This window comes from Meriones unguiculatus, chromosome 8 (genome assembly GCF_030254825.1).
Source record: "Meriones unguiculatus strain TT.TT164.6M chromosome 8, Bangor_MerUng_6.1, whole genome shotgun sequence".
In the NCBI taxonomy this organism is placed as follows: domain Eukaryota; kingdom Metazoa; phylum Chordata; class Mammalia; order Rodentia; family Muridae; genus Meriones; species Meriones unguiculatus.
In genome coordinates this window covers 58,831,714-58,855,127 of record NC_083356.1, presented here as the reverse complement: position 1 = coordinate 58,855,127, position 23,414 = coordinate 58,831,714, and the positions used below count along the sequence as shown (strand labels likewise).

Below are 23,414 nucleotides of genomic sequence, written 5' to 3'. Positions count from 1 at the left end.
GCAAAGGATACCGTCATCAGAACAAAATGACAGCCTACAGATTGGGAAAGGATCTTCACCAACCCTATATCTGACAGGGGGCTAATATCTAGAATATATAAAGAACTCAGGAAGTTAAACTGAAACAAGTGAAGTTAATCCAGTTAAAAAGTTACAGAGCTAAACAGAGGATTCTCAATAGAGGAATATTGAATGGCAGAGAAACACTTAAAGAAATGTTCAATGTCCTTAGTCATCAGGGAAATGCAAATCAAAACAACTCTGAGATTTCAACTTACACCCATTAGAATGGCTAAGATGAAAAACTCAAGTGACAACACATGCTGATGTTTCTTGAGGTCGGAAAAATAGAGGAGGTGGCAGCCAGGGGAAGATGAGTGAGGATTCTCTTAGCAAAGTATCTTTAGGAAGATAGAGGAGTCTCCTTGCTTTAGGAAACTAAAAGAACCGAACTGTAACCAGCACACAGTAAACAAAGACACTTTCAGAAAATAAAGGTAGAGAACGTCCTCAGAAAGCCTGAACAATCTCTGTGGAACACTTACAATTTATCCAGCCTGCTTTTCTATCATCAGGTGAACAAGTGAGATATTCTCTAGCAATGGAACCTGTATTTAATCAAAGGAAACATCTGCCAGCCTAAATGTTTAGTCAACAGGGGAAAGCTTGTCTTTTATATGGTCTGTCAAAGCCATTCTTGGCATAGAAACCAGCACAATGAGTGAGAAAAACCGAGTCTAGAATCAATTTCACACATACTAATCCATGGACAGACAGAGAGGATAAGAAGTTAACTAAAACAACATTCCTGATATCAGGGCATTTGTATTGATAAAAGTTGTAAAAATTAGATGATAATTATTAAAACTTGTAGAATGAAAATACTGTGTAAGTAAAGAGGCTAGGGATTCTAATTGTCCAAGAAGTTTCAGACATTTATTCATTTACCACTTGCATTAGATCCAGGATCATAAATTATTGGCCAGAAAGCAACTCTAAATGCAGTGTATGCACTGGAAGAGCAGGAGAGTGTCTGCCAGCAGCCTGGCTTGCTGAGTGCCAGCAGGGAGGACATTTGGGGAAAACAAATAAAGGAGAGAACACAGAGTCAGTTACTATGTTTGAGAAACTGTGTGAACTGTGGGGAGCCAAGAGAGAGTGGAGGACTGATAGAAAGAAAACCTTGATTGCTGTTGACCTCATCAGCTAACAGCCAGGTAGTCCTAAGCAACAATAATATTTGATATTTACTCTTTAGTTACTCTTTCCTTTGGGGAAAGGCCGTACAGAGTATGACAAGGGCCATATTAGAGACAACAATGTTCAGAGAGTTTTAAGAACTTTCTATAAAGCAAAAGACACTGTCGTCAGAACAAAACGACAGCCTACAGACTGGGAAAGGATCTTCACCAACCCTACATCTGACAGAAGGCTGATATCCAGCATATATAAAGAACTAAAGAAGTTAAAAAGCAATAAATCAAGTAATACAATTAAAAAGTGGGGTAAGGAGCTAAACAGAGAATTCTCTTTACAGGAATATAGAATAACAGAGAAACACTTAAAGAGATGCTCAACATCTTTCGCCATCAGGGAGATGCAAATCAAAACGACCCTGAGATTTCACCTTACACCCATCAAAATGACCAAGATGAATAACTCAAGTGACAACACATGCTGGAGAAGTTGTAAAGAAAGGGGAACCCTCCTCTATTGCTGGTGGGAATATAAACTAGTACAACCAGTTTGGAAGTCAATCTGGCACTTTCTCAGGCAATTAGGAATAGTGCTTCCTCAAGATCCAGCTATACCACTCCAAGGCATGTACCCAAAATTTGTTCAAGTACACAACAAGGACATTTGCTCAACCATGTTTTTAGCAGCTTTATTTGTAATAGCCAGAAGCTGGAAACAACCCAGATGTCCCTTGACTGAGGAATAGATACAGAAATTGTGGCATTCTTACATAATGGAATACTACTCAGCAATCAAAAATGAGGAAATCATGAAATTTGCAGGCAAATGGTGGGATCTATAAAAGATCATTCTGAGTGAGGTATCCCAGAAGGAGAAAGACACACATGGTATATACTCACTCATATAGTCTTATAAGATATGAAAAACATAATGAAATCTATACACCTAAAGAAGATAAACAAGAAAGAGAACCCGGGGTAAGATGATCAATCCTCACTTAGAAAGAAAAATGGGAGGTGCATTGGACGTAGGAGAAAACAAGTAACAGGACAGGAGCCTACCACAGAGGGCCCCTGAAAGACTCTACCTAGCAGAGTATCAAAGCAGATACTAAGACTTATAACCAAACCTTCGGCAGAGTGCAGGAAATCATATGAATGAAGGGCAGTTTGTATGATGTGGAAAGGATAGGAGCTCCACAAGGAGCAAATATATCTGGGCACAAGGGTCTTTTCTGAGACTGACACTCTACCAAGGACCATGTATGGATATAACCTAGAACCTCTGCTCGGATGAAGCCCGTGGTAGCTCAATAACCAATTGGTTTCCCATAGTAAGGGGAAGAGGGACTATTTCTGACAGGAACTCAATCGCAGGCTCTTTGACCTCCCCACCCGCTAAGGGAGGAGAAGTCCTTGCTAGGCCACAGAGGAGGACTTTGCAACTAGTCCTGAAGATACCTGATAAAACAGGGTCAGATGACAGGGGAGGATGTCCTCCCCAATCAGTGGACTTGGAAAGGGGCAGGGAGGAGATGAGAGAGGGAGGGAGGGTTTGGGAAGGAATGAGGGAGCGGGATACAGCTGGGATACAGAGTTAATAAAATATAACTAATAATGATAAAAAAGAAAGTAAAAAAATAAAAAATAAAAATAAATGAAAGGCAGGAATTGAAAGTCAAATGTAAAAGGTAGCAAAGACTGTATTGTCATTAAACAAAATGTCTCTTGGGGCTGAAGGTGTGACAGGCTGTAAATATCCATTTGTCTGCAATGTGACATGAACCATCTTAAAGTTTTACTTTGCTTTTTTTATAAACTTGTGGCTTTTGAAAATAAATTTTTAAAAAAAAATCCTCACATCATTAAATCAAAAAATAAAAAAAGAACTCTTCTAACGTTATATTCATAATATACAGACTATGTCTGAGCAATTACATTGCAACACAATTAGAACCAAATAAAATGATTCACTGCTTATGACAGCCTGTACAATTCTATCTAGGTTCTTAGTGCTGCTAAGACGTACCATGCTAAGGGTCAGAATGGGAAAAAAAAAGACCAAAATGTTCCACATGCCCTATGGTACAGCAATGAAGATAAAGTCATAGGTGCCAATATTTTGTCTTATGTTCTTGAGTGGGTCTATTAGAAAAATATAAGAATAACGGATATGGAAATGAGTACAGCTCATTGTAACCTTAGTATAAAACATTGTATCTATGACTCTAATATTGATTGTTTATTGACTGTTTTGATATGATACAAGTTTGAACTATCCAGTTATCTCTTAGGATCAGCGGACCAATGGTAGTGAGCTCTATTAGAGAGCAATTGAAGACAGCTAATATGATGAACTAACATGGCAGAAAGCAAAACACAATATCTTCCAGGAAAATTATAAAATATTCTGAACTTCAGTGTAGAAGTGCTCATTTTCCTGAAGCAAGATTTTGATATATGCATTCAAACGAACTAAGTAACAGAGCTATTTCTTTTTGTCAAAAATTTCTACAAGTTTTTTTCCCCACTTTTTATCTTTTTGCTAAAATTGCTCAGCATAACCAGACCTTTCACATGTATATATCCCAATGGTATAAAGCATAGTAATATAAAGAACACAAATGTGTAGCAGTTACAGGCTAAGTCTCTGAAATTAGTGACTACTGTGTAACACTGTTTCCTGTCAAGAAGTTCAGCAGGAACACCTGCAGGGCCAGGCTGGTCTTGACTCAACAAGGTGTGAGATGCCTGAATTGTAGCCCTCGGGATAAGAAGTCATTAACTCTGTACTTTGTCCTATGCGTTCTGTGGAGTGACAAACAGGAAATGCATTAGGAAGTGAGCTGGGAGGAAGAGGAAAGTGCCTGCCTGAGAGCCTGAAGACCTGATTTCAATGCTCCAAACTTCCATTAAAAGCGAGAAATGGTGGTGGGCTCACCCAGGACTAGTGGAATGGCAACAGCCAGATCCCTGACACTGGCAAGCTCGCCTGATTATTACTTTCAGGCTTAGCAAGAGACTTTGTCTCAAAAACTAAAGGTGCAAAGTGCATAAGGAAGACATTGGCATTGACCTCTGACCTAAACCCACGCACACTCAACCCCTTACCCCACTCTTACACACATACACACATTTGTGACTACGAGCACTAATAGGCATGCACAGCAGGCATACCCACACACACTGAGTGGTACTGGGAAAGACCCTTCAGACGCAAGAACTCAGCGAGGCAAGTAGAGGACTGAGGAAAGCAGCTTCCATTTCTCAGTGGGAGAACTGATAAAATGTCTCAAGCGTTTGAAGGTTGGCAACCCTCCACATATGCTTTGCCAAGTATTTTTCATTATAACCTGTAACCTCGTGTATATTTTAATAAGAAATCTGAGACGCATGTTTCTAATTCATTTACACTTAACTCATTAAAAGTTAGTTTTGTAATAACTATCTCAGGCTTCCCAGGACTTTAAAATTATTTGACCCTTTTATCTTTGAAGCAGAAAATTCACATTTTATCACTAATAAATGAAACACTGCCCAGAAAATAGGAATTGGATTCTAAACTTTCTACCCAGGAAGTTCAAATTTATTTTAAAGTCAGGAAACCTAACTCCCACAGTCCTCTGGTCCTAAACAAAACATCTCTCAGCACTTTTAAAGTAAAACATATAGCAAAGTGAAAAGATATATCTGTGGTTTTCCTCTACTCACTGTTAATACCCACAATCTTACCATCAGTGTGTAAAAGAGTTTTCTCAGAAATTAAGGCTTTCCTCCTCATAACTGAGGATGAGGTGAGGCTGAAATAAAGAGCTAAGTATTATGGGTATCACTGATATCATAATGCAGAGGCCCCATGCTCACTCTGTGTGTGACACACCTCACCCTCTGCACGGCCAGCTTCAAAGAACAGCTCCAGGACTCCCGTATAAAGGAGGTGAAGAGCCTTTTCGGAGGTTTATGTTCCTTCTCTCATCCCCACTATATCTGTCTCCCCAGGCCGTGTGTGTGTGTGTGTGTGTGTGTGTGTGTGTGTGCGCGTGCGTGCGTGTACACATGTTTCTGTGTTCATGTATGTGTGTGTTTTTCTTTCTCTGTCTAGTAATACTGAATTATTTAAATCTTGAACGCCCACTCTTACTGTCTTTCCCCTCCTATGGACTTCAGTTCACCTTTAAGCACATTGAGTGAGGAACTGCTTGGAAAATATTCCTCCAACATTTAAATACAACTCCTTCATTCTGTTTGGATGCCTTTACTCCCAACAGAGGCAATAGAGGCAATAGGTGATGACCTCCGGCATTGACTACACGTGCAGCTCTTAATTCTGACCCTAGTTCTGTGAACACAGGAAAATGATCTCACATTTTTGTATCTCAAATCTTGTGAAAGGAATTACTATGGTCCATATTTTCCCTAATTGAAAGGACTTTGGTAAGCTGCAGCAGAATTATGAAATAAATACAGAGCATTTAGGCTAATGCAAAAAGCCTGTGAGACAATAAAAAGCTAAATAAATATTGACTCTATTATGGATTATAAAATAAATAAAACAATACATTTAGTTATTTCTCACATTTAATCGATTACTGGCTTGTGGTTGTAGCATTTTGCCATTAGTATAATTATTCTATATGCAAAAAGCTGTGAGAAGAACTACACCGACAACCTGGTGAACAAAATCTACACTAGGTTCCTTTTGTTTCAACTTGTGTCTTAAATTTAGTACAAACTGTCCCTGCACAAACATACGTCCCTTGCATTCTGTTTGCTATCTACCACGACCATTGGTTATACTTCTAATTCCTTCTCCAAACTTGTGAATGATTCTGAAACAAATATAGTATATACTGAAAATATAGAAAAGCAATTCTAAGCACTAAGCTTGGGAAGATCAACTTTATTTGAAACTCAGAAGCCTAAAAATAAAATTTACTATTCTAAAGGTCATTCTTCTTGCATTTTGTAATTCATAAAGGCTGGTACCAATTCCTGATATTTAGCCATTTTTTTATTCCATGTTTGTCTCTGCAAATACATGCCCTAAATACAATTTTACAAAAGAGGAGCAGGAAAAGTTTATTATCTGTGTGCCTTTTCACAAGGATCATTTGTGAGTCATTGGTGAGTTTGAGTGACTTCTCATGCTCTCAGAAGAAGCCTGTGTTTACTGAGCTCATGTCGCGCACACTAGCAGGGTGAGGAGACACAGTGATAGGTGACAGACAAGTTACAGTGCAAGGGACATGTGTTCTGAGCAGGGACAGTTTGTACTAAATTTAAGACGTGATTTGAAATAAAAGTAATTCGATGTAGGTTTTGTACACCAGATTATTGGTGTGGGGGTTCTTGCAACGTTGAAACATACAGCGTGAGGATGGCTAGCCATCTCATAAAACACTGCACAGCCCTTCCTGACTTATTCCTAAGCCCAACTTGTCTACATTTTCCCAAGGATCCTGTCACTTCCTCATCAGTCATCACTTGAAGAAGCAGCTAGTTTTTCTTTCTTTTTTTTTTTTTTTTGTTTTCCTTTTCTTTCCCGTTTGTCTTTGTCGAGGTTAGAACACAGCAGAGTAAGCATTTATTGACTGCTGCTAGCATCTGGTAAGTCTAGGACGTACTAAAATATTTATGTGTATGGCTTTATCCACTCTTTTAGGATGGAACTGAAAAATATCCTTTGTTAGCTTTAGAAAGCCTTGCCTGTCAGCTGACATGGTTTATGCGTGGGAAAGGAGGGCAGAGTTTATACCGCAACAGATTCTTTCTGACGAAGGTTAGGTCACATTTTTACATAGTTTTTATATTATAGACTAAATATGGAAATCACATTGAAACAAAACTTACATAAGGAAAGGGAAGTAAAATAAAACCATGTTTGTTTGCTTTTTGTTGTTAGCAACTTCTAATAATTGTATTTTAGTATGAACATTTATACAAAATTATTTATATAATTATTTGATACCTAGATTGATTGAACAACACAAATTTAGTAACTTAGGGCTTAGAGTGACTTTTACAACTGTTTATTTTGAAGATTCTTGATTTAGTACCAAAGATTATGTTCTAGTTGAAGATGAGTTTACTTTGAAAGTGACAGTATAATAGTAGAAGTTCTTTACTTTTCTGGTTTGGGATTCAAAAGAATTTTTGTACAAGTTATTTTGTTTTGAATTGCATTTTAAAATGTTTTTTATTCAATTTACATCCTTGTTGAAGCTCCATCCCTCCTCTCTTCCCAGTCCCACCCTCCTTTGCTGCCCCTCCTTCCTCCTTCTTTCCTCAGAAAAGAGAAGTTCCCTTTCCCATCCAGCCCAGCTCATCAAGTTACATCAGGACTGAGCCTGTTCCCTTCCCCTGTGGCCTGGCAACGCAGTCCCTCCAGAGAAAAGTGGTCAAAAAGCTGGGAAGTGAATCCCTGTCCGACACATTCCCCACTTGCCTTACTAGAGAACACAAATGAGGCCTAAGCTGCCCATCTGCTACATCTGTGTAGGGGGTCTAGTTCCTGCAGGGTCCTTGTTTGATGCTTCAGTCTCAGCAAGCCCCTCTGGACCCTGGTTACTTGATCCTGTTGGTCTTCTTGTGAAGCTCCTGTCACCTCCAGGTCCTTTTCTCTTTCCTCCCACTTTTCCACAAGACTCCTTAAGCATCACCCAGTGTTTGGCTGCAAGTCTTAGCATGTGTTTTGAGGTGCTGGTGGGTAGAGCCTCTCAGAGGACAATTCTGTCAGGCTCCTGTCTGCAAGTTTAGCAGAACATTGTTCATAGTGTCAGGGATTGGCACTCTTTTACAGGGTGCGTCTTTGCTAGTCATTGGTTGTGCATTCTCTCAATCTCGGCTGTACCTGCTCTATCTTTATCTCTGAACATCTTGTAGACATGGTAAATTTTGGGTCAAAGAAAGGTTGAGACTATTTTTTAGCATACCCACACTACAGAAAGATCATAAGTAATTTCTTTAAAATAAGTAGCCTTCTCTTCAGTTCCTGCAGATGTCCATAGTGGAGAAGGCACCACCTTCCCAGCAGTTGACTCTACTGACTGACTCCTGGATGCTCCATCTAAAGTTTTCTTTTTGTTCCTTATAATTCTATCATAAATATATTTTATATTTTATCTATAAAACTGTTATGGTTCAAAATTGGTCCATTCTTTGTGCATTATTTTTCTGACAATCTTTTTTTTTAACGAAATGAGCTCTAACCTATTCAGTTCCTTATTCTAGCAGTAGCTCGCTGTCATAAAATGTACTCATTAAGTATATTTTAGGTTGAAAAAAAGAATTGAGGAGATTAGGAAAGAAGGAAATGCTTTGTTTTGCATCTGTCTGCAATACCATGTGCTTTTAGTTAAGCTCATCTTTTGATTCCAGTCTTTAACAGAGGAGGGTACCAATGGCACCACCACCTTCAACTCAAACCCTTCCATGTTCTTCAAGAAAACCCTCCAGGGCAGCAAGTGGGCAGTGCATCTTATTTCAGCCTTGGAAAGTTTTAGCAGATGGCAAACTCCACAACTTCTTACTTTCAAACTATGAAGACTCTCATTGCTTAAAAAAGACGCTATTATGCAGGAGTGGTGAGCTCAAACAAGATTTATAAAGAAAAGGAAAGGAAAAGTCATTAGACAATGAAATGGCTAATTTCTAAGGGAAAGTTGATGGGAAACAGACAGTGGTGAGTAGTAGCTCTGTAGGATGTACGTTCCAGGCCATGCTCCAGTGACTTGGACAGCCATTGATAGCCATGCCTATGACTTCTAGTTCTCAGCTCTCTAAACTCCACAGCTTAGCTTTTCAGTGGGAATGGCTTTACAAGACCTGAATTTCTTCAGAAGGATATTTGATAGGGTAATGATGTTTATTACAAAAACACATTTACCTAGTCTAGTCCAGCTCAAGAAATAAGTGGAAAATTTCTCTTCCCAATATATGTGTTTACTAGCAAGTAAGAAGCAAGTCCAAGAGTAATTATGGATGAAATAATCTGACAAAGTTCAATCATGAAGCAGAAGTAAGATCCTAACTCTGAGCAGTGGTGGTTTCTAAACAACGAAGAAGTGTATTTCCCTCTTTGCTCCTTGTTTGCATTTTTCTGACAGGAACATGAACACATGAACACTGAGGATGCCTTTCTAAGGACACATTTGAGAGATCTTACTGTTAGCTGTTCAAGGTCTGTATTTACTAGAAAATATATCTGTCAAAATACACATAGAGAATATGAAGTATATCTCAACACTCAAAACAGGCATGGAACTTGAACATTTAAGTCTTTGTATAAGGCTACCAATAATTTTATTTATAGAACCAGAGGATTGAAGAAAGTCACATCTTTGGCTACCATTTTAAAATAATTCTGAGATTAATAATGCTGTTCCTTGGGTATAGATAATAGAGTTACTTGTAGGCAACTTGTATATGCTTGATGAGGTTGAATTATGATGCCCAAGTAACATATTCAGAGCTGAAGTATGATAGTGAATATGATAAAGGCAGATTCATATCATGCAATCTTTAGTAATGCACTTATATCGTACTGATATGCCAGCAATGTCCTGCTCAAGAACAGGATAAATCCTTGTGCCAAGCTAAATGATCTCTAGAGACTTGCTCTTCAGTTTCATGACAAGGAGATCATACCCTTTTTCTCAGTGATAAGAAACCCCAAACCGCAAAACAATGCATTCAAGCTTAGGGAAAGCCTGCTGAGACCTACCTCCTGTTAGCATGAGAGCGCATTTGCACATACAGTTGTCATTATCAGCGTCCTTCGTGCTGAAATCAGCACCATGTAAGATCAGGCTGCTCTGTTTGCCTGCTGTCCCTGTGTGACCCTTTAAATATAACCTGTAGTGAAACAAAAAGAAAGATCAGCCACTTGGCAGACAGCATGACTTAGAAGACAAATTGTTGGATGTTTAATTTCTTTTTCCTCTTTTCTTTGAAGACAGCCCTTCCAACAAATCACTTTCAGAACCAAAAGTCAAAAGATTAAAGGAGAGAGGAGTTAGAGATTATTGGGGGGGGGCAAGGCTCTGAATTATGAATGGGTACGATTCTCTGTGTCTCGAGCATGGTGGCTGGTGTAATTTGCTATGCATACAGGAACCTATGTCTCTTACAATGCAAGACACACAAAAACATGAAATTTATTCTTTTAGTTATTTGTTACCAAACAGAAATGGCAGACATGATGCTGTTATCTACACAGTTTTCATATTACTTCAGCCACTCGTAGTGAGACTCACTGACAGAGGCTTTTTTGTTACAGGGCATAGAAACAGTGAAGGTGACCCCAACCTGCAAGTAACACCCACAAAACAAATGATTGCTCAGCACACCCTCTATGTCTCACTTTCTATGCCTACGGCCTGAGAGATTTCTTTCTAGTGACTTAACAAAAAGTATGTTCAAAGCCTCAGCAGTTGTTTGATCTTTAAAATGACACTGTTTTAAGAACTCAATTTACTTTCCAGAAGCATTTCTTACATGTATTTGTCAAGAACTTCTAAAGGTGTGTGTGTGCAGAAACTCATCAGATCCTTTGAGTAAAGTCCTGGTCAATGGGCCCAAGAAATTGGGTTTTTAATGACCATCCAAGATTACTGCAGATTTTCAGACTGTTTATGGATTATACATGGGAACCATGAGAAATCACAGAAGGTGTCTGGTAGTTAACCTCTTTCCTCCTTCACCTTTTACTTCCTGGAGAAGGTGAGCTTGTCCCCATGGATCCTTCATTTGTTTCCTGGGCCCCTGGCATCTGCGCTACAGTAACCAGCATTGGCAATTGGTTTTCTCCCTTCCTTTCTTTCAACATAGGAGTCTCTCCTACTGCACCCAGAAATGTTTCCTTCCAAACTGTGAATCTCCACTTCTTTAAACCATACCCACACATGGTCAGTGGTGATCAATACCTGCGTGAGTGACAGTAGAGTCTCCTAGGATCTCAGCTACCTCTGGTAAGATAGGAAACAGTAGTGATACAGGTAAAATACAAATTGGAAATATATAAATACATGTGACTTCTGTTTGCACCTAGATATATGTACGACGTAATATTTTCTCTTTCTTTTATGACGTTTAATAATTTTGTTTTAGGAAATAGCAGTACTGTTTTATTGGTTTTATGTTTAGAGATTTTTGTTTTGCAGATTTTTTAAGCCATAGTAAAATGTACAATGAAGTCCCATTCTATTTGTCTGGTGTCAGTGACTCAGAGCAGCACAAAGAGTTTCTAACCATGATCTTCTGGCACTGAATGACCCCATTTAAGCTTCTATTTTCAAATTCCGAGAGTCAGAATAAATGTCCTGTCTACTAATCCAGGAAATAAACCCACACTCTATTCTTGATGGTATGACATTTTAGTCTTCTTTCCTTCCCAATATATTATCTATTTTAAATATATTTGTAATATCAGAATCATCCTTATAGAATTTCAAACACTAATTAGTCATAACCAGATACCCCCTCTCTTCCTCTTCTTTAAAGATATATTTACTTTTATTTTATATGCATGAATGTTTTGCTTGTATGCATGTCTGTGCATCACACCTGTGCCTAGTGCCTGAGAATATTAAAAGAAGACATCATATCCTTTGTAAATGGACTTACAGACAGTTCTGCACCTCCACGTGGGTGCTGGGAATAAAACCCAGGTCTTCTATAAGAGCAGCAAATGCTCTTAACTACTAAGCCTTTTCTCCAGTCCTCTGTCTCTTTCTTAAGAAAGAATCTTGGTGTTCATTTTGTATCTTTCAAAGTCATTTCTCTTCATGCAGAAATGAAAATTGAAATAACATTGCACTTTACAACATTTCTTTAAAATGTGAATTTTAGGAACTCTTTTATTACCATTTTCCCGGGCATCACATACTCTTCTCAGGCATCTCCTGGAAACTTCGGTATGAATGTACTGTTATATGTCTGAAAGAGCCTTTATGCCTCTCAACATATATGCAGGAATATATGCTGAAGTGAGAATAATATATCTAACGTCTAGCCCTGTCCTTCCTCATAGGGAATATTTATTCCTGAAGTCAGGCTCACTTCCTTTTAGTCTTCCCAGTTCTATTTTGTCTGAATTTTTCAGTTTTCCAAAATACAAAACCATGTTCAATATTTTATGTGCACAGACTTTAAAAGGCTATGCCTGATTTCCTCTTAGTTCTTCTGTTTTTAGTGAATGATTCATTTGTATTATGTGCATAGCCAATAGAGATTAGGAAAGTAACTTGAAGCAAAATCATACTTAAGGTAATTTTTTTCAGCAAACAGTTTTTTAAAGAAAAAAAATCTAGTAAGATAAATGTTTCCTTGAGGTCTTGATAAATTTACAAACTACTATACCAAGAAACAAAGAAAGATGAGCCATAAAGGTCCAATATAAATAGCGGCATATAGTTTGGAATGATTTGAAGGTAGATGCAGGCTGGGAAGGTGGCACAGTGCGTGAAGTACTTATAAAGACCTGAGTTGGGATGCCCAGAATAAACACAGAACAAAGTATGGCAGTATTGCCTGTCATCTGCTCCACTGAGATGGAAAGCAGAGACAAGAATTACCAGAAGCACACAGGTTGGTAGGCCAGTGAATGATAGAACATGGTCTTAAACATGGTGGAAGACGAGAAATGACACCCAAGGTTGTCCTTTGATCTCTGCAGTCACACACTTAAACGTACACAACATATCATACACACACTCATATTTTAGAAAAAGTAAATGAGACTAGTATCTTGAGTATAGTAGATTTTTCCCTGAACAAGATGAGATGCATTAGTAATGTACTGGATGTGGTTCTCATCTCCTCTATGACTTTGTCCTTAGTATGTCACTGAAGGGGAGCTCACGATATGAGAAGAGATACTGGCTTTGATACTCATTCTTTTGCATTGGGAGACAGTGGTAAATCTTCATAAAATTAAACAAGAACAGCTGTGTTTCTCTAGAGTCCTCCAAGGATCCTGGAGGAAACTCAGGTCAAGAAATAGGCCTTCGCCCAAGGACTCGTTCTACCTTCACCTATTATATAGGTAATAGAGTAATAGTCGTTTACAAAATAAAAGTCAAGGCTATCTTTGCAGCTGATTCTGGTGAAATTGAACTTGTAATGTGAGCCATTAACAATGACTCTTCTAAAATACCTCTATGGGAATCCTAAGCACTTATTTCTTTGTCCAGCCAGGGAAGAATTGGATGGCATGAAGGATGTTATGTTAAGAAATTAAACTAAAATGCTCTTGAGAGAAAAACATTTAGAGGAACTGAAATAATGAAGCAGGAAAGACTGTGAGTGAAGTACTCAACAAAAAAGAGGGGTGATCCAAAGGAGACAACTACATTTGACCACAGACACAAGCAAAAATGCTGTTAAAGTTTCAGTCTTAAATTTTTCCTAATTAAGGAAAAAAATGCTTGTGAGTACAACACTGCTAGTCACTGTGAAATATATCAGCACTTGGATCTTTTTTTCAGTTACTATGTGAGGGGAAAATGAGTCCAATGGGTATACACTGAAATTAGTCACAGCTCTCCGGTTATCTGTATAAAAAATAGAGCAACCCCTTCAAGTTCAGAAATTGCAACAAGTGGAAAGATGAAGTTATCACATTTCTTAGTGAATGCATGATAATAGTACATTCTATTATAGGACAGCAGGCTTCCAAATATCTTTATACATCATACAATAGCTTCAATGAATAACTCTCTCTTTCTCTCTCTGTTCCTGTCTGTCTCTGTCTCTGTCTCTCATGCATCCTTAAGCGCTAAGGTTTCTCACCAACTTCACTTTCTTTTCTTTGGAATAGGCGTCCCAGTCTCATAAACAGACTTTCTCACTAATTTTTATCTACTGAAGAGACTTACATTCTTTTTAACACTGTTTTTAAGATTCCAAGAATCATTTTTTAATATATTTTTAATTACAGTTTATTCACTTTGTATCCCAGCTGAAACCCCACTCTCTTCCCCACCCAATCCCACCCTTCCTCCTTCCCTCATCTCTTCCCAAGCCCCTTCCCCACTCCACTGATAGGGGAGGACCTTCTCCTCTTCCATCTGAACCTAGCCTATGAGGTCTCATTAGGACTGTGTTTCACAGTCTTCCTCTGTGGCCTGGTAAGTTTGCTCATGCCTCAGGAGGAGGTGATTAAAAAGCCAGCCACTGAGTTCATGTCAGACAGCCCCTGTTCCCCTTACTAGGGAAACCACTTGACCACTGAGCTTCCATGGGCTATCTCTGTGCAGGGGTTCTAGGTTATCTCCAAGAATGGTCCTTGGTTGGAGTATCAGTCTCAGAAAAGACCCCTGGGCCCAGAATTTTATTGTCTGTTGTTCTCCTTGCAGAGTTCCAGACCCTTCCAGGTCTTTCTGTCTCTCCCTTCTTTTATAAGATTCCCTGCACTCTGCCCAAATTTAGCTATGAGTCTCAGCATCTATTTTAATACCCTGCTGGGTATAGTCTTTCAGAGGCCCTCTGTGGTAGGCTCCTGTCCTGTTCCCTGTTTTCACCTTCTTCCGAAGTCTATCCCCATTTGCCTTTCTGAATGAAAATTGAGCATCTTACCCAGGGTCCTCCTTCTTGCTTAGCTTCTTTAGGTGTACAGATTTTAGTATGCTTCTCCTGTACTACATGTCTAATATCCACTTATAAGTGAGTATATACCATGTATGTCTCTCTGTTACTAGAATACCTCACTCAGGATGATCTTTTCTAGATCCTGCCATTTACCTGCCAATTTTACGATTTCCTTGTTTTTAATTGCTGAGTAGTATTCCATTGTGTAAATGTACCACAATTTCTGTATCCATTCCTCCACTGAGGGACATCTGGGTTGTTTCCAGCTTCTGGCTATTATTAATAAAGCTGCTGTAAACATGGTTAAGTAAATGTTCTTAGTGTATACTTGAGCATTTTTTGGATATATGCCTAGGAGTAGTATAGCTGGATCTTGAGGAAGCACTATTCCTCAGAAAGCACCAGATTGATTTCCAAAATGGTTGTAGAAGTTTACATTCTCACCAACAATGGAGGAGGATTCCCTTTTCTCCACATCCTCTCCAGCATGTGTTGTCACTTTAGTTTTTGATCTTAGCCAAAACAATGTAAGATATATGTATGACACATTGAAGCTTGCCTTGAATCTTCAACAACAGACAGTGTGAGCTATCAAACCTTAAGGTCTTAGGTACTCACAAGCAGAGTACATTTATATTTTTGTTTCAAGTTCTCTCCCTGTCAGCACATGATGCATCTTGAAGAGCTGGGATGGATGGGAAAGGGAACTCCCCTTTCTTAAGGAATAGGCAAGGGGGAAGGGGGAGGGAGCGAGGGTGAGATTGGGAGAGGAGGAGCTTGGGGCTACAACCAGGATGTAAAGTGAATAAAAACTAAATTAATTTATAAAAGAAATTTTGAAAAGTCAAAACACAAATGATCTATTACAAAATGGGTTTGTGATTAGAACAGAGACTTCTCAATAGCAAAAAAAAAAAAAAAAAGAAAGAAAGAAAGAAAAGAAAAGAAAAAAAAGATAGCTTAGAAGTATCTCAAAAATATTCATCATTCCTAAACATTAAGAAAATACAATTTGAAACAACTTTGAGATTTCATTTTATCCTAGTCAGAATTGCAAAGATTAACAAAACAGTTGAAAACAAATACTAGAAGAAAAGTGGGGAAAAAAGAAGCCTCGTTCACTGGATGCTGACCCTGCCACCTGCCCATGGCAACATTGGGTGGACTTCCCAGAGCAGTGCTGGAGAGCTTGCCCTGGTGGTGTGGATAAGGGAGAGCCAGCAGGCTGACCAGCTCAGCTACTACCCACGTCCAGATCCAGGTCTCTGAATTGGCCCACTCCCAATCTATATCACTGTGAATGGCTGGGACTTTTAAAAAGGCCAGTCTTGCTACTCCAAGGTTGCAGGATCTCAATGACACGGGGCAATAATGGCATAAATAGGAGGAGGCCCAATGAGGATCCAAGATGGATCATGTCATAGAAGTCAAAGATGTCAAAGTGGACCAATGTCTCATTGCAATGAACATTTGCATGTGAAGGTGCCTAGACACAATGATATACTGTAGAACAAATTGTGACATACTACACATTCCAAGATGAGATGTTTCTATGCTTTGTTGTTGTTGTGAGTGTGTGAGTGTGTGTTGGGGTAGGAAGGTCGCACGGGCAGATATGAGTGGTCAGGGAAATGAATGGGACTGAGGTGCATGATGCGAAATTCACAAAGAATCAACAAGAAATAAAAAAAAACACAATAATAATTGGTAAATTGGTAGAGCCACTCTGGAAATTAATATGGAGAATCCTCATAAAACTTAAAAAAAAATACCATATGACCACGCTATACCACTCCTGGGTATATGCCCAAAGGAATAAACATCCTCCACAGATGAGTGCTTAATCATGTTCATTGTTGCTCTAGTTATAACTATTTACAGCAGCTACAAAATGAAAGTAACATGCATTTCTTCAACAGACTAATTCACTGTAAAACACACACACACAAAACAAAAACAAAACAATTAAAACCAAAAATTGAAATCATGAACTTTGTAGACAAATGGATAGAACTATAAAAGATCATATTGAGTGAGGTAACCCACACCCAGGAAGACAAACCTCATATTCTCTCACCTGAGCTTCCTAGTTCCAAATCTTTAGATGTGAGTAAATAACCTAGAGTAATTCCAGAACCTAGGAAAGTTAAAAGGGAACCATTTTAGGGATAAAGGGTGGCAGAGCAATAGAAGACATTATCAGGATATATAGGATCTGAGGGGAAAGTGAAAAAGCAAAAACAAAAACAAAAACAAACCCAGACTCTATTTAGGGAAAGAAGAGGAAGATAAATAATGAAAAAAGAGAGGGAAGGGTAAAATAATAGTAAGAGTGTCTGAGAAAGTCACAAGGAATTATATTAACTATCTACTTTAAAGCACGTATATTTACATAAGTTTGGTGTATAAAAATGTACATATATAATTTAAATGAACAATTTCCATTTGGCTCACAATGCACCCCTAAAGGCCCAAAGAGTATCTAACAAACACCCCAACACCAGGTATGAGAAGCTCCATTTTAAGTTTTCTGTCATGAAGGTCCAAAAGGCTATTGATTTATTAATATAGGCTATTAGTTTGCCATTGGTTGTCCCCATACCATCACTGCAGGTGGAAGAAAAGTTCCTATTGTTGAAGACACCATGCACTTCAGACTCAGGGCCCAGAAACATCTGAGCTAAGCTGAACTAAAAGCCTCCTCCCTGAGGAACTAGCTATCATGGTGCCAGAAGGTGCCATGTAAGCTTGCAAAGGAGGGTAGCAATCAAGAGTCTTACCTAGCTATGATGCCAATGAACATGATAACCCAAGGGTGCAATAGTGGCATGCTTACTTTGTGGTAACCAACAATTCTCTAGTTAGACTTAAGGCCTACTGAACAAGAACAAAGTCATGCCTAATACTGGAAACCTAGCCAACCACCAATGGCCAAGAATGTCACTTTGCTAAACCAGCATTACGCCCTACCAATATGCTATATACTTTTCCTTATATTCACAGCATTGCTTTTTTGGGGGGAAGGCATTACGAAGAAATCTTGGGGAGTTATACAAATGATGAATATTGAATGACAAAGGTTTATTAATTAAAAAAAGTGATTACAAATTTGTTTTAGAAGATGTAGGGGATAGGAAGGTTTCCTACAAGGCTTCTGAAATCCTAGCGTAAGTATATTTTGAGGTTATCTAACATCAAGAAAAGAGAATGAACAAATTCTCTCAGTCGAGTATGTACAGGCATAATTTATTTAGAGGTATCAACAATCTTAGTATATTCTCATTCCTCTCCTGTTTTTGAAGCTAACATACTATACATATTTATGAAATAAGAATTTGTGTTCATCATAGCATAAGCGTGACTTTGAGTCTCATATTAGACTTTGCTAAAAGGTATTTGAAAGTTATTTCTATAATGACATCTGCAATGCAGCATTTTATTAATTCATCTAGAATTACTCAAAACTCATCTAGTTATACAGCTTATGCTGAGGCACAGCCAGAGATTTACTGAAGCACTGCCATGTTCAGATTTTACGCGGGGGATAGGGATCTGAACTCATGTCCTAATCCTTACCCAGCAAGCACTTTCCCTACTGAGTTACCACAAGCACTCTTTTCATTAAACTACTATTACACAGATAGAAAACTTACCTTTCTAATGTAATATTATTAATTATAAATGTGCCTTATTTGCTTGACTAGACTGGAAAATTTTAGTTCTTTGTGAATTCTTACATCCTACACACATAATAAACATTAGGTAACTATTTATTTGAGTCCATAGAAACTAAGAATTCAAACTGGGTTGAAGGTAAAATTTTAGTTCCCTCAAGAAATTATCTAATTCTAATAATTCTAATAACATATTAGACATATGTCTACATATTACATATATACAATATAAAATAATAATTCTAATAACATAATTATCTTCAGAATTCAAGACCCAAGGGCATTATTTTTCATTATTTGACATTTAGCAAATATTAATGATCTAATGGTCGGTTCACAGACCATTGTATTGGGGTACTGCTTTAGTGAGTATTGAACTGGTCTATGGTTGCCAATAGAGAAAGACTTAAGGAGATAACTCATAAAACACCCCACTAAACTGACTGCTTCAGCCCAAATGAGAAATAATAGCATCAAATTTTATGAAGGGACCTTTATCACAACATGTATCCATTCTGTTGGTTAATTTCCTTTGGAATCTAGGCATTGGATTTTTTAATCTGTTCCAACAGCTTCATACTATTTGTTAAAGAACAGAAGGTATGTGGTATTGAATCTTGGGATAGTAATCTCTGCTGGATAAGGATCCATAAGCCTTCTGTAACACTTTTTCACAAGTTTGAGAAACAGTGTTTTACCAAACTCTCCAAAAATAATAGGATCACGTACTTGTTCCCAAAAGCTTATAACTGCATATGTGAGAAAACGATAATAAAATGTATCAATCAAGGTCAGTGAATAAATGTCCATCAGAGCTAGCGGTCTGATGATGACCAATAGTCACAGACAGAACTCTGAGTAGAAGCAAAAGATCAAAAAGAAAATCCTATGTTAATGGGAAGACTAAATCAACTGACAGTATGTAGTTCAACGAATTATCCTTCTTCTCACCCACACCCAGGAAATAACAAACAAACAAACAAACAAATGTACAAACTATTAGCTTTCAAAGAGTGAGACTATGTCACACAGTACCTTAGCAAACAATAGATTAGGTGAATGACTGAATCTAAATTAAACAAATATGCTTTGATCAACAAGTGACTGGAGTAAAATTTGTAAACATAGTGAGATGGAGACATGGCCATTTAATGCATCTCTGAAAGCAGTAAGATGAAGTTACTGATACTCTATACAGTCTAATATTATTTGAAAGAATAAACAGAATATTGGAATCAAAGAACAAGCAACTAAAAGTAAATTTTCTGATAGATTAGCTAGTTTAAGGTCAACATTATTTTGACGCACTTAAACGTCTATTCTTTAAGCAGAGCTCCAATCTTTTAAGAACTTTTAGGGTTCTCTTGTTGTTTAATAGAGTGTTTTCTTTCTGGAGTTTAGAAAACATCTACTTGGTTTCTTTTCTTTACACATAAAGGTTTCTGGAAACCCTAGAAAGATCCCCATGTAACCTCTCCTTTAATTCTCATGCCTACTTCCTGGAAAGTTTGTCTCTATAAATCTTTCTTAACTGGAGTGAACTGTTTTTAGAGGGAATTGAGTCACTGTGGAATTACCAGGGGTTTTTTTTGTTGTTGTTGTTGTTTATTTATTTATTCATCCATCCATTCATTCATTCATTCATTCATTTATTTATTTATTTTGCAGGACTCAGGTAAGCATGTTATTTAGTTTTGTATACCTTCAAAGCTGTGTTGTTGTGGGAGTAAGAGGGCAGATAAGCTCTGGCTACTGAAGGTCCTGGGGTTCTTCACTGTATTAGAACTTTCAGAATCCTCCAAATACTCCCCCTAAGTGGTGACAAGCGTCAAAAGCTCCAGTCTCATCTGCTCTCAGATTCCACAGGTGTGCTTTCTGTTATTAACTTTAAGTGTCCATGTAAACATTATGTACTATTTCTTTTTCATCTCTACATAAGTTTCGATGATACACTTTCAGTATCTGTCCCATCACTTACTACTCTAACCAAATTAATTAAGCAACTATTTTAGACTTCTCAAATTTTTGAAACTATAAACACTGTCACAGCAACTCCTATTTTAATATCACACCAAAAGTCAATTCTCAGTGTTTCTCAGAGAAAGCCATGAAACTTGCATGATTTCAAAACTGATAATTATGTTTCCTTTCAAAGGAAATACTGACATGAAATATTGTTATTTTTGCTTTTCTTTGCAATGTGATGAGATTTTACCCTGCTTTGAATCTAAACACTTATGCCCACTCAGATACATAGACATATATTTGTGAGTTAAAGAAATAAAATCTTACTTTCCAAAGTTTAAAAAAACACAAAAGTTCTCTGCTCTTAGTTCAAAATGGAACAGTTCTTCTAGTGTATCTTGTCTTTTCAAGTAATACAACACCAAATTTGAGAGTCAAAATGAATTATTTGGCATAAAATATTTAACGAGTCCTTAAAGTGAATTTCAATTCCCTTGAATTCGTATGTGACTCACAGAATAAACTGTAAATGAATGGCTCTCTAGTGGGACCCTCTTTTGGTGTATAAAATCCCAGGTCAATAGCCACTTCAAAGAATTATGGATTTTTCTTTTACCAGAAAATAACTTAGAGCATTTTAAAATCTGAGATCTCAAATGCTATTTTGTAGTATAAAAATGTCCAAGGGAATTAGTTATGTTCTCATTTTGCTATTCCTATTTAGAGAGCATCAGGAAAATTCCTTTCCAGCATTTTCTAGAGTGAAGACAGGGTAGAGTGATTATGATGAGGAAAAATCATTGAGAGGCATTGTGTGAGGTTTGCTGCAGGGAAAAAAATACTTTCTCTTCTTTTACTTGATGGAATGTTACATCAGGTCTGCAATTAAGAATCCAGTGTAAGCAGATTCTTCTGTAGACCAAAACTATCCCTGTGTTTACTTCTCTTTACAATTAGTATAATTCCAAGCCCTTCAGGGTGGATTATGGCCTCTGTTATCTGTACCACAGTGAACCCCCACGTTGGAGATGGTTGGCTGTTCTTTAAGTGAGGCTTGTCCCTTCCTACCTCTGTGTTTTGCCCATAGTTCATTCTCACTGGAATCCCAAGCTCCCCTGTCCTCTGCCGCCATCTTTCCTACTGCCTCACACACATACACTCACATTTCATAAAGTACTGTGTATTTCCTCAAGGAAGCCTTTCCCAGTTTTCCTTAACTTTCTCAAGCCTGCCTCATCATCTGTCCTCCCTCTCAGCAGAATTGATCTCTTGAGTTCCCAACTATAATCTAAATAAGGTTCTTAACCAGGGTTTTGAGAGTGAAGCTAAAATCACAAATACAAGTAAGTAAAATTTTGTGCTTCTTCCTTGTTCTTGGGCAGAAAGTCTAATTTTATTTTATTTTCCTTCCTTCTTTCCTCCCTTCTTTCTTTTCTTTCTTTCCTATTCATTTCCCATGGGGTGGGTCTCAAGTTGGGCAAGTCATTGGTTTGCCAGTCTATGAATCTCTGCTCCACCTTAATTCCTATACTTCTTGTAAGAAAGACAAATTGGGTTGAAGGTTTTGTGGGTGTATTGGTGTCCCCTTCCCTCTACTGAAGGTCCCACCTAGCAACAAGGCATGGTGACTTCAGGTTCCATACCCTCACTGCTAGAGGTCTCAGCTGGGTCACCCCTATAAACTTCCAAGAGCCTCCCCTGTCCCAGAGATTGCCCCCACAACAGCTATTTCAGTTCTCTTTCCTAGGCATATACCCAAAAGATGCTCCACCATACCACAAGGACACTCAACCATGTTCATAACATCTGTATTCGTAATAGCGAGAAACTGGAAAATAAGTAGATGTCCCTCAAGCAAAGAATAGATAAAGAAAATGTGGTACATATTTTAATAGAATACTATTCAACAATTAAAAAAAAAGACACCACACAAGTTGCAGGTAAAATGGATGGAACTAAAAAATATCATTCTGAACAAGGTAATCCAGACCCAGAAAGACACACATGGCATGTCTTCACATATAAGTGGACATTAGTCATTCGTAAAGTACAGGATACACAGAGGTGGGCAAAATACTCATGTTTTGCTAAGTGGATGCGCTGCCCAGATCCTTACTAAATATTTGATTTATATCTATAGACTAGTGCTGCTCTCGGTTTTGAGCAATAATGCTTCTCTTTGCAGTAAACAGCTAATTCAGAGACTCACAGCTGTACAAGGAGCTGGGAACCAGTGACTGCTGTGTGTTCAGCAGGAAACGGGACAGCATTCCACTCCCTTAAACCTCACGTCTAAACTTTCATACCTGCTGTCCCTTCCATCACCAACACTGCCTGTATTAGTATCCATATAGTTCTTATTTTCCCATTTTACAATAATTTAAGCTACTCCTGGGGAGCCTTCCCAGCTTTCTCAAATAGTCTGTAGTCCCTTACTCACAACATGTTACTTTGCTGGTGTTTGTGGCATTATATTGCCTGTGAGGCTACTTACTATCCATCTGTTTGCCTACTCTCCAAAACAGTAGGGGAATATTTCATCTCAGACAAGAAGTGTATAATTTAAATTTCATTCATTGAAAAGATTATCTCTGGGTTTAGGAAATAATTACAACAACAGCAACTGGTTAATTTGAATAGGACTTCTATTGAATTGGAGAAACTCTTTGTAGTCAGGTGTGGTGGCATATATCTGTAAGCAAGAGCCCCAGTAAGGAGGTTCACAAGTGGAAAGCCAGTCTAGAATACAGAACAAGACCCTGCTTCAAAAGAGAGGTAACGGGGAACAGAGATGCACAAATAAAACTACCTGAAACTTCGGGTTGAAATTTTTTGCTAGATATTTAAGAGAGCAGTGGAGTTCTACAGAAATAACTTTCTTCTTAGTATTTCACAACATCTGCTACTGGTTCCAGCCGGGACCAAAGGGCCATGTGGCCCTAAGGATCAGTGAAATGAGAAACATTTCAAACACACAAAAAAAGTAAAGCAC

General features: G+C 38.0%; 1 protein-coding gene across 6 annotated transcripts in view; it reads right to left on the bottom strand.

The window, feature by feature from the left end:
• Angpt1 (angiopoietin 1) overlaps positions 1-23,414 on the bottom strand; it is a 255,633-nt gene that overhangs the window by 6,008 nt on the left and 226,211 nt on the right. For all 6 annotated transcript variants that reach the window (XM_060389490.1, XM_021644101.2, XM_060389491.1 and 3 more), the window contains exon 8: positions 9,919-10,049. In XM_060389490.1, the coding sequence (XP_060245473.1) occupies positions 9,919-10,049 (131 nt within the window). The remainder of the gene's footprint in view (positions 1-9,918; positions 10,050-23,414) is intronic.